At 35.8% G+C, this 12,540-nt stretch overlaps 1 protein-coding gene across 1 annotated transcript; it reads right to left on the reverse strand.

Moving 5' to 3' along the window:
• Window positions 1–6,304: 6,304 nt before the first annotated feature.
• On the reverse strand, window positions 6,305–8,557 carry LOC131622357 (GDSL esterase/lipase At5g62930-like). The gene is made up of 6 exons (XM_058893387.1): window positions 8,416–8,557; window positions 8,240–8,317; window positions 8,019–8,159; window positions 7,694–7,770; window positions 7,004–7,168; window positions 6,305–6,674 (listed from the first exon to the last, which is right to left on the reverse strand). Exons 1-6 carry the CDS (start codon window positions 8,509–8,511, stop codon window positions 6,494–6,496), a joined length of 738 nt encoding a protein of 245 aa, XP_058749370.1. The 5' UTR covers window positions 8,512–8,557; the 3' UTR covers window positions 6,305–6,493.
• Window positions 8,558–12,540: the final 3,983 nt, after the last annotated feature.

Raw genomic sequence — 12,540 nt, forward strand, 5'->3', positions numbered from 1 at the left:
TTAAACTAACCCTCCCTAATTTTTTTTAAATTCCTCCACCAAACAGATCCATTATCTCCTCCAAAAGATAATCACCCCCTTACTCTCCATATCGAGCATATAATACCTTGTACCATAGGCGTCTCGTCTCATTTAGAATCCTCTAACACCATTTACTAAGTAAGGCTAAGTTAAACTCCTTCAACCTCCTAACCCCCAAACCTCTATTTTCTTTTTCAAACAAATAGAATCCCATTTAATCACGGAAACTCTTTTCACTTTCTCACCCCCCCCCCCCCTGAAAAATGCATTTAAACTATATTCAAGTGAAGATATGATATTTGAGGGCGCCTTGAAGACGGAAAGAAAGTAGACCGAAATGGACAATAGAACATACTTAATAAGAATTAGACGACCCCCCATAGAGAAAAAGAGACTCTTCCACCCCCGACAGCCTTCCTTTGATGTGATCAATATGAGGATACCAAAAATTAAGCTTCCTATAATCACCACCAATATGCAGCCCCAAATACAAAAAAGGTAGGTGATCATGTTTATAGTTCATAACCAGTGTTGCCTCATGCAACCAAGATTCAGAGATGTTTACCCCAAACAACATACTTTTATGAAAGTTAACTTTTAATCCCGATATGGCTTCAAAAAGAACCAACATTACCTGCAAAGCTCGTACATTAGCCCAACTTTTAACCCCCACCAATAGAGAATCATCAGCAAATTATAAATAAGAAACATAAGCAACACTTAACGTCGAAACATGTAACCCTTCCACTGCTATCAGAAAGGGAGAGGGGGAAAACGGATCACCATCACGAAGACTTCTTTCCAATTTAAACTCATTTGTTAAGTCATTTACAAGAACACAAGAAGTTGCTGTAGAAATACATCCTAAAATTCACTTCCGCCATAGAGTCAAAAAATTCATTTTTACCCATAACATTATCCAAATGTCGTTATTCCATTGAGTCATAAGCTTTTTCAAAATTAACCTTAAATAATAATAATTCTTTTTTCAAACTCTGCGTGTCGTCCAACATTTTATTAACCATAAGAATGTCATCCAAAATCTGCCGACCTTTTACAAAAGCTTACCGAGACTCAGAAATAACACTGTCAATAACATATCTCAACCTATTGGCAAGAACCTTAGATAGAATTTAATACAGAAAGTTAACCATAGAGATAGGTTGAAAATCCGACACACGCTGAGGGCTCTCAACTTTAGGAATCAAAGCAATAAAAGTATTATTTATGTCTTCGGTCAACTTGCCACTACGATGAAAATAAACGAAAAAAACATAGTAACTCGTCGTTTAAAACTTCCCAGAAATCATTTATAAAACCAATATTAATTACGTCCGGATCTGGACTCTTAAAACTAATATAATCCCAAACTTCCTACTTAATCTCAAAATCTGAAAAAGGTAGATTTAAAACCGACCCCTCCTCCCTTGTGATTGATTTAAAAGAAAGATCATTTATCTCTAGCCGTTCAACCGCTATCGACTGAAAATGGTTATAAGAATGATTAAAAATAACATTCTCACATCATTGACGCCCTCTACTTGAACACCATGAACTGAAATTGAAGTGATAGAATTCGACCTTCTCCTCGAAGACATAATACCGTGAAAGAATTTTGAATTTGCATATCCCTTGTTTAGCCAAAGTAATCTAGATTTTTTCCATTGGATAATTGAACGTAATTTGGATAAAGAAAATATTTATGCCGATAAAGAATGCATCTCTCCCAAATCTTCCTCTTCTAAATTTTGTTCATTTCCTTTAACATCCAAGAATACAATATGTCCTTTTATCGCTTTGATTTTTCCTTCTATATTCTGAGCATGATGTTGATGCCATAGTTTCAAACTACCCTTTATCAACTTAAGTTTCTCTTTCAGCACAAAACCTCCCCAACCATTCACCTGAAAAGATAGTCATTGTTCCTTCACAAACTCCTTATAGGCTGGTAAATCTGCCCAACATTTTAGTATTTGCACTGGCCTAGGACCCCAGCTTTCTTCTTTGATAGTCATCAGAACCGAGCAATGATAAGAAATAGTGCGAGGAAGAGCCACTTGAGTGCAACTCGGCCATAAAAAACCTCAAGCTTCCGATAATAAAAATGATTGAGCCCACTCATAAAAAGAACATCACACTGATACCATATGAATCTTCTCCCACACAACAGTAAATCAACCAAAAAATTGGCTTCAATGAACTGATTAAAATGATTAAAGTCCTCAACTCGGTCAACATTTACCTTACTCTTTTTTTACTCAGTCGATCTAATAGCATTAAAATTTCCATGCACACACCACATGTTCCCCTCATCATCATTAATCAGAACACCCAAACGATTCCATAAAGATAACCGACTATCGCTATCACAAGGAGCATAAACATTGGTAATAGCAAACTCATTCCCTCGCTTAATAAATCGCCCATTGGTAATCAAAAAATTCTCGAAACTCACAAAAATATTCATCTTCACCTTATTAGTTACTAATAATGTCAATAAACCTCCAGAGGCCCCTACGGAGGGCCGATAAGAATAGCCGACCTCAAAGGACCCGCACAAATACCTACACACAAAGTCATTAATCACTTCCAATAACGTTTCTTGATTGCATACCACCAGCGGACACCTCTCTTGAACCAACCTCTGGACATCCCTCATCTTCTCCCAACCACCTAACCCTCTCACATTAAAAGAAATAAGCTTCATTATAACCGCCTAACTCCCTCACCACTCCATTAACTCTCCCAAACTCAAACACCATTTCCAAACCCAATAGCTTTCCCCTCTCCTTCTTAATCCCATCACATCCCCCTTATACAACCCACTGAATATATTTAAACAATCACCCTTGATCTTTAACCCGATTGATTTCGCAACCTCACAAACACCATCAAGAAACTCCCAAGGTTTACCATGTAGCGCCATCCAATTTTTCCAATCCTCATTAGAACTTGAAGACTTTGGACCCACAAACAAACAAAAAACCTCCTTTACCATTGATGAAGACCTCGTTGATTTGCTAGAAGGATTTTTCTTTTTTCTACCCTTGAGAGAACGAATTAAATCATACCTATCTTTAGATGATAACCTTGCCACTCTTTTCAGGTCAAGTAAAGACAATACAAGTTTCCTATTAGGTGGTATACATTTCCCTCTTCCCTTTCTCTTGCTTACTATGAATAGATCCATATTTCTTACCATTAGAATAAACGTCCCTAGATGTTTCTTTTTTTTATACAGTAAAAACTCCAAGGTCCTTGCCATTCAGTTGTAGCTTTTAAATTAAAACCTTCCTTAGACCAATTAGCATCACCTCTTCGTGTTTCATTTGCATCTGCTGACCATTCTGCGTGGAGTTGATTCACAGTTTTATCAACCAAAGGCTCGTCTTCAAACTTAAAACCTAGTTCAGTATCCCTAGACTTATTTTCCTCCTCATACTCAACTAAGCCTGCGTCATTTTCTAAGCCAAACTCTAGGTCCTCCATAAATCTTATTGGATATTTCTTTCCGTCAATCCAAAAATCATCTATCTCATTTATTTCCCCCATCAATTGTAGTTATCAAAATACGAGCATAATCCAACCTCAATTTATTGACAGTGCATTCATCAATTTTCAATAATCTTACTTTAACTGAAGCAAATTTCCCCTAAAAAACCTCATTCATGCATGTAATGGTATACCATAACAACGTACCCACGCCCCTCTTTCATAAACCGTGTCACTATTCTTCGACCAAGCACGACAATCATTTACAAAAATGTTGAAAAAATCAGCCACTTCATTCAAAACAGACATCACCTCTGTCGTGCCCGTAAAATACAACAAAAAAATCGTCTTCTCTCAACGGTATCACCATAAAATCGTGAAACCTAGTATCTGAAATAGTTTGTTGAATAACTGAAACGCTAACACCATTTTGAATCCTAGCCACCATACCATTGCATTCCCAATTAATGTCTTTAGGATCAGCCTCATAATTTCTACCAATTGGAACCACCTCTTCCTTCCCCTCTTTGTCCCCTCTAATTTCTTACATTTCCCCTCCACTAGCTCTGCGTACGAAACCACCCTACCATTCTCCTTAGAAAAATTTGGATCCTCCTCCGTCTCCTTTTGTACCTTACTTACCACTCCCTCATCAATCACCACTCTGAGTTTTTCCATTTCCTCTTCGATCCTTACACCTTCCTCATTCGCCCTATCCAACTCATTTTTCCTCCTAATCTTAAACTCTGTCTCCTTCCTCCCATTCTCCCATGAGTATTTTTTTCCTCATATCTCAATATTTTTTCTCCCTCACCCACCCCTAAGATTCTCCTATCAAACTTCTAAGGCCTGTCAAAACAAACCACATTCGCAAACATTCGATAATCTCCAAAATACAATTTATTTATAGTTTTGCTCAATTTTGTCACATCCCTCGCATTAGAAAATCGAGTGAACTCAAACAATTGCTCCCCTGCATTTCTATTATGATAAACAAAAACATCGAACACAATTCCACATACCTCTAGTTCCCATCGTCATTCGACATACTGGAGATGATCTGGAATATTGGAAAAGTAGAAAGAAGTCATTGTTGCCCGAGATGGTTCCACACCTACGTCCTTCATACTAAACCAACTACCATAATTGCCCATGCGTGTATCAGGCTCTGCATGGCTCCAAGCCCTTCGTGTACATGATCTTCCCCAAGTAACAACAATCCTAGAATGATCTAATCGAAACTTGTTTTAAACTGTACAGTCACCTTCACGGTTTCCACAACCACTTAAACTTACGTCAGCTTCGCGGTTAACTGTCATGTATTTGTCATACAAGCGCTTCTGACCATAGCCTGCATAACTCTCATTGTTTCTTCCTTCTATCGTGCGAAATCCCTCCACCTGTCATGTCCTTGAGATTCTGGTCGAATCGCTTCTCGTCGTTTTGCCCTAACCTCGCTCCATCCCCCCTCCCAAATATCCCTAAAGAGCCTCGCCACCGATAAAGAGAACCTGTACTACACCCAGAGACCAAACCTAAATCGCTCACTCTCGCAGTAAGCCCTAGCGGCTCTTCTGTTTGCAGTTTACAATTTTCTCGCAAATATTAAACTTTTATTTTCAAGTTTCAACTTATATAATAATTTTATTTTAACTGTAAAAAATCATATTATTTTTAAGTATAAAAACAATTTAAAGTTTAGTAAGGAACTAAGATTATCAAAATCTATGGCTTGGTTAGAGACCTCTCTCTTATTCACCACTAATTTGAAGTCAATGACTCAGTGTTTTAAAAACCGGACCGGTCATCGAACCGGTGAGGGTACTGGGTCACTGGTTTATCGGTCGAACCACTGGGTCACTGGTCGAACCGCACGATCAAACCGGATAACTCGGTTGAATAGACTTGTCATTATATAGGTATAAAACCGGTCGAACCGGATGATTCAGTCTCTAAAAAAATATAAATAGCTTTTAAATTTTTTAAAAATATCATATCATAAATTCACAATTTCATAACTTAAATTCAAATTTTAAACAAAGGTATCACACATAACAAAATAGTAAAAAATTACAAAGTCTAATTGCAAACAAAGTCTAATTACAACATAATCTAAACAAAATCTAATTACAACATAATCTAATTGGATAGTTTATAATAAAATAACTCCAATGTGTACCAAATTTAATTCAAAATAGGATCCTCCTAAAAAGAAAATCAAATAAAATTCAATATGTTTATGCTATTTAAGAAAATTTATTAGCAAAGATAACAAATAGACAATAAAGTTTTTAATTTGTCACTAACCAAAAAAACTATGTGAGAATGCTATTTAAGTAATACACTACTAAATATATTTAAAAAAAAGTTTAAAAGATATGTTAAAAAAAAAAGTTTAAAAAAAAGTTTAAAAAAAAAAACAATTAAACCACCGGTTTTCACCAGTTCCCACCGGTTTGATGGCATACCCGATCCGACTATTGAACCAGACCGGTTACCTGGCCGGTTCCCGGTTCGACCGGTCCGACCGGCCGGTCCGGTTTTTAAAACACTGCAATGACTAATTACTTAATGAGTTAACTAAAATAATTGGAAGGAGGGAAACGGCAACAACTACATAGAGAAAAATTGGCAAATTTAAATGTTTCAAAGATGATTTTAATTTCTGAAGTCTTAAAATCAATAATAAAATATTTAAAATTAGTTGTCAATAACAGACATAAGATATTATAAAGATAACATAAAAATAAAATATTTAAAATTAGTTACCAACCACTGAAATAAGATAATATAAAGAAGAAGAAAAATAGCATAAAAATCATTTGAAGTCATACAGAGATATACACCAGCACATTAAACGTGATAAACAACATGCTTTTTTTTAATTAAAAGTATTAAAAACTTGCCAACCAGCAAAAATGCTTGCAGGTCCATGAATAGAACAGAATATATAAAATTGAAAGACTAAACCAGAATCTTTTTATAATGAGGCATCACAAACATTCTGCTGGAAAGCGATCTCGGGATTTTTGTGATCAATTTTTGAGTGGTGAGGGAAATCAAGTGGCATTTTATCAGCAGAAAGTCCTGCGTCATTGAACACCTTGATCACTTCTTCATATACTACTTGATTTCCATCTACTGTCAGGTGCAACCCATCCCTGTAAAACCAAAACAACAATGCTAATCACCCTTAATAGAAGAGTCGGAATCTCCCATAAACTTTCAATTAGGCGGTGGTGTTGATTTTACTACATATAACCAATGCCCGAGATGGTCACACGATAAATAGTTAGAAGAAAGCAATTTATCACATCATTAACAATACTCATAAGAACTTAAACTGATGCCCTTAACTAATAACCAGTTCATATTATAACCAGACATAATCAAGCTAAATCCATGACCATGATGCTTTTTGGCTTTAATCAACAAGTAAAGGTGGTTAAACTTAAGTCAGGCATTTTTTCTAGTCCAGATTTCAACAAACCTTAAAAATTTCTTTTGCCAGCCATCTGTTTCTTGCATTTTGGACCATAAATCGACATACGCCACACCCATTTCCTTAGCTGTCTCTACACATGTTTTTGCATATTGACCAGTAACTTCATTTGTTCTTTCGGACAACTTTCTAGCATTATCACCGTATAAGGATCTGCAAGACACATCTAAAACTACTCAAACATGAAACTAATATAAAATGGTTTATAATTTAAAACTAATATTCTCTATTTTGCCGACTGGCAAATCATAGACCCCAAAAATTACCGCAAATACTTAAGCAATGCGTAAAACAGTCGCAAGATAGAGTTTAAAAACAGTATAACCACAAATTATTTTACTAGAAGCTGACAGGAACAAAACAAAAGCAGACTGTGAGGGTGCAAGGTATAACAAAAGAGGCCATGTCAGATATTTTAGATGTACATATGACAGGAAGATAAATAGTCAAATGGTGGTTCAGAAAATACAAATACGAATGCAATAGTGATGCTAATAACAGTAATAACAATAGTGGCAGTAAATTTAGCGATTAGTGCATACTAAACCACACAAAACAGGTAGCAAGAATAGTTTCCTTCGATGATAACAATAAGATGTCATAAATAGCCAATAGTGAGGCCAGACAATGTTCATAAACAAATGCGGAATTTAACGAGAGAGGAGGAATTTATCTTACATTGCAAATTCTCGACGCCCTTCCTCACAAATTGGAGGTGGAGTAATAAGCACAATAAGCATAGTTGGTGAGCTGGACTGAAATCACATTTTTACTTGCAATCAATAACTGATAATGTAATTGGGGTATTTTCTACCTTTGAAAGCACAACTAGATAGAAAATCATCAGAAATCGGAATCAGTTCACTAATTACATGAAAATGCCTGCCGCAACTTAAACACCGTCATCGTTGATAAAATTGATCATAGATAAAATCTTAAAATTTACAGTAACAATAGGCGGAATGTACAAAATTGAACATAAACGGAATCTAGAAAATAGAACCTTCAAGTGGTTGACAATTTTTTGGAGGTTTAGTTTGAATTCTGGAAGAGGTACATGTTGTCTTTCACTGGTTCGTCCGGCTATAGCCGCATCATTAGCACCGAAGAAAATTGTGGTAGCCATAGGCGGTTTACTTGATCCCTGAAAAATGAATCCAAGATCAATAACCGCCGCAAAAGAATCGGAAAAGGCAACCGAGTAATTTGATTTCGGTAACATACGAGAGGGAAGATGTGATTGAGTAAGAACAAAGCCCATCTAGCGTTGTAGCCGCTGTAGCCACGAACAAGTACATCAGCCTGAAAATTAAATTGATTTTCTGATTTGTTAGTTAGATTGCATGAAAATAAGGAAAATGGATCTGATCTGAGAGAGTTTGAGGAGAAAGAAAGCTTAACTTGCGAGAATAGTAATTGGCGAGAGAAGAACCCCATCCATTGTTGAACGCTTGCTGCGTTATTGAATCTCCAAACAATACTACATTTTCTCTCATTCTTGTGTCAACGCGATTTTATTATTTCCACACTCTTACAAATAACGGAAAAATAACCTGCACGAAAAACTCCAACAAATTTATTTATATTATTATTATGGAAAATGCTAACAAAGTGCCCTCATGACAATAGTTAAGACTTTAAAATAGTAAATTTATCTCGGTAATCTGTGTATTTAATGTCTTGAAAATTGAAATATTAAAATTTCTCTAAAATATTTTTTAATTTAGGAATGTTTAACCATTGCCCTGAGGGCACTGGTTAGCAAGACCCTATTATTATTAGGATAGTTGTTGTATTTTAAAAATTGAACCGAACTGATCGGTTAGACTGAGAATCGGAAGGGTCATCGATCTAGTCTGATTGTTGGACCAGATATGCTATTGAATCGGTGAACAGGCCATGGTCGGATTGTTGGACCAGATATGCTATTTAATAGGTGAACAGGCCAAAATTGGTCAAAATCGAATAAAACTAATGAATTGGCGGTTTTAGAAAACCGGTGGTTCAAATGCATACTCTTTTTTCACACAAAACATCGTTTTCATGCTTTTTTTTTATAAAAAATATAATTAAACTTTATTCAAACCGTATTTGGAGTAACTTTTTTTTCGGTTTGCAATTAGATTTGGTTTAAAATTTATTTAAATTTATATTTTGTATTATTTTTTATTGTGAGTGATGAATATATTTAAAATTTGAATGTAAAAAATAAACATGTGAAATTATGATATTTTAAAATTGTAAAATTTTGTAGGTGTTGTGATATTTTTTTGAGACTAACTCATCTGGTTCAACCGATTTAATAAATATATAGTATTCCAATAGAGACCGGTTTATTCAACCGAGTTATCCGATTTTAGTCATACGATTTGAATAGTGATCTAATGGTTCAATCGATAAACCAGTGACTCAGTACCTTCACCGGTCTAATTTTTAAAACACTAGTTACAATCAATCAATAATTTTCCTTTTTTAGGAAACATTAATAGTTTTTTAAAGAATTCTTATTTGTTAAAACAATAACAAAGTTAAAATTATAATAATAGACCGCTACAGCATATTCTATTTCTGAGTAAAAGAAAATTATAATTTCTTCTATTTCGAATATGAATAAAAAATTGAAGATTTGTTAAGTTTTGAAACCGGAATTGTTAGTGAAGATGGTTGATGTGGAAGTATGAGTTGCTTTGTTGCGGTGATGTGAGGTGGACTTGCAACGTTAGCACTTTAACATCCGAGTCGATTTTTGAATAATTGGTATAGAGTGAATAATTAGATAATCATATATTTTTTCGCGCAAGTGGTCGAATTTATATGGTGGGTGAAATTTGGTTTTTCTTGTATTTGGCCTGAAGTCGGTCCATTACAATAGCCCCTAAGACTTGCTATATTGTGGTGTATGGGAAGTCTTCTAGAAGCTAGTCCGAATACGTATAACTGCAATCCAATATTGAGAAGTGGAAAAGGTCTAGAAACAGCTTAATTAAATATACATATAATCATTGAGACGTTTCGCATGTTACTTTGCGTGTGGCCCTAGGTTCATAAGTTAGGGTGTGGTGTGTCTACCTAGAGCATTCAAGTGTACTCGAGTGCGGTTATATTATTGAGGTATCATCTAGAGCATCAATTTTTCACCTTCCCCTTGCCTTTGCCTTGCAGCATCAATTTGCTTATCCTTTTTACTATATAAGGGTTGTTTTGACACTTCAAACAACTTTCATTCCCTCTCATACTTGAGCTAATTGTTCATGTGGCTTCTTACTCTCTTGTCTTTCACACTTTGGTGATACTTGTTTTCACCTATCTGCATTTTCTCCTAGGGTTCTCACATTGTCACACTTTCTCTGCTTTGAGTAGTTTTTTCTGCTTCATGTCTTTGTTCAAATACCATCTTTTAACCATTTCCTTTTGTTTGTTATTTTATCCTCTTTATCGTTTATCATGGCTAACCTAGGAGACACTCTTAAGAACATAACTAAAGCTGATGGGGTGATTTTCCAATATCATCCAATTATGAGAATTTTGACATCCCATATGATGAGCCTCCAAAAATCAATGGTCCTAACTACGACTTTGTTGTTTTAAGTGACAGTTATGAGTTTGGAAGAGCTTCCGTTGAAAGAGGCGACGGTCCTCTTAGCTCTTCTGAAGGGGATGGAGAGGGAAACTCTTGTAATTTATCGTATATGGAAGTGATTGCTCGCATTGCCTCCTTCCTCAAAGCTTACAACAAACTAGACGTATCCATTATGGTCCAAGATGAGCAAATAGCCTTCTCGTTTGCCAAATCTTTCAGGGGGCGTATGGTCAGGACATTACTGATGTAGAAATTATGGACCACCTTACCTTTAAAAATAATAATCCATTTTCTGACCGACGATTACTTTTACGTAACAGCTGGGACGAAATGGTGAGACTGGGATGTGCAGGTTCGGTATCTCCACCAAAATTTGGGCTCTACCATTGTGTAGATCTTGAGTTTTATGCACCGCTTCTATTTTATGCACCTTCTTCGGATTGGTCCATTTCTCATGTTGACGATGGCAAGAAGATTTACAGTCCTTATGATAGGTGTTTTCTCCCTGATAACTCACTATTTATGAGAGATTCAAGCTCATACTACTGTTAGCTGAAGATTTCTTTTTACAAATTTGGTTCTTCGAAGAAGTAAAAATTCGAAGAAAAGATGGTTACTGATGACCATCCCTTAAAAATAAAAGAATGGCTCCTGATGGCCATGCTTCGAGAATGAAGACTTCTAAGTTCGTTATGAAGATAATGAATACTGAAGCTAGTAGAAGTGTATGTCTTCGAGGACTTAGACAAATTTATGAAATATGTTCAAGTATTACTACTTAGCGTGTTTTCATAGTGTTTTTAAATACACTGCCACGCGTCGAAGAAGGACTCAGGCGGGAAGATTTGAAATTCGAAGACGGTTTCGTAACTGTCTAAATAACAGATGGCGTCCCTGGAGTTCTTATGAGAAACGTGGCATTAGATTAGCGTAGGGCCGTTAAGGTCGAAATTAGTATAAATAGGAGTCTTAATGTTAGGATTCTGTGTGTTCATTTTGTACAAATCACTCACATATTACTCAAGTATCAAGTGTTAAGAGAAAGAGTTCGCTGAGAAAATGTACGTATGACACCACCATTTTAATACATGTGTATTCTCTTTCGTTTTCAAATATCTTTCAGTATTATTGCATTTCATTTACTTCTTGCCATTTACATTTCTGTATTTTTACTTTCATGTCATTTACTTTTGAAGTATTTTATATTCCTGCATTTTAAGATTCTTTACGCTTTAACAATACTTTCGTTTCATATGTTATTTTACTTATCCTTTCACTGAAATTATACTTACGTATAACCAAGTGATTGTCAAGATTACTCGTTTTATTCGAAACAATTCTTATTAACGAAGACGAATCATGACTATGGTTCGAATGACCATTGATAACAATCTTTTTGACTATGTGTCCTAGGATCAATCTAGTCGATCCTGCGAGTAACCAAATCATATTCATTATAGTTTGGAAGACTAGCGGTTGTTTACCGGAAATCACCGTAAACAAATTGGCACGCCCAGTGGGACAGTGTCAAACAGATTGTTTTAATCAATTGTTTTATTTTTGTCTAGACAATATCAAGACCTTGTATGAACCTTAGGAACGGTAAGTTAACGAACAGTGCACAACCGATTCCCAAACGAAGGTACAACAAGAAAATGGTCGTTACGGCCAGTGCAGGGGTGACCAAGGTCCCCCACAAGGTTCAGGATCAGGAACGGCAAATTCGACTTCTAGTCAGGGAACACAGGATACACTGGGTCCAAATGGGTCGAGACCTGCAGATAATTCCCAGGCTATGCCTGAAAATAATACAGGACCTTCAGGGACTATTCCAGTTTCAGTATCGACAACCGCACCTTCATCCACAAGCGCAGAGGAAATACCGTTTTCCTCGACAAATGCTGCAAATAACTTGTTTGGTCAAGGCACGAATTCTACTTTCGAG

This window comes from Vicia villosa, unplaced genomic scaffold, assembly GCF_029867415.1.
Source record: "Vicia villosa cultivar HV-30 ecotype Madison, WI unplaced genomic scaffold, Vvil1.0 ctg.000029F_1_1_2_unsc, whole genome shotgun sequence".
Classification (NCBI taxonomy): domain Eukaryota; kingdom Viridiplantae; phylum Streptophyta; class Magnoliopsida; order Fabales; family Fabaceae; genus Vicia; species Vicia villosa.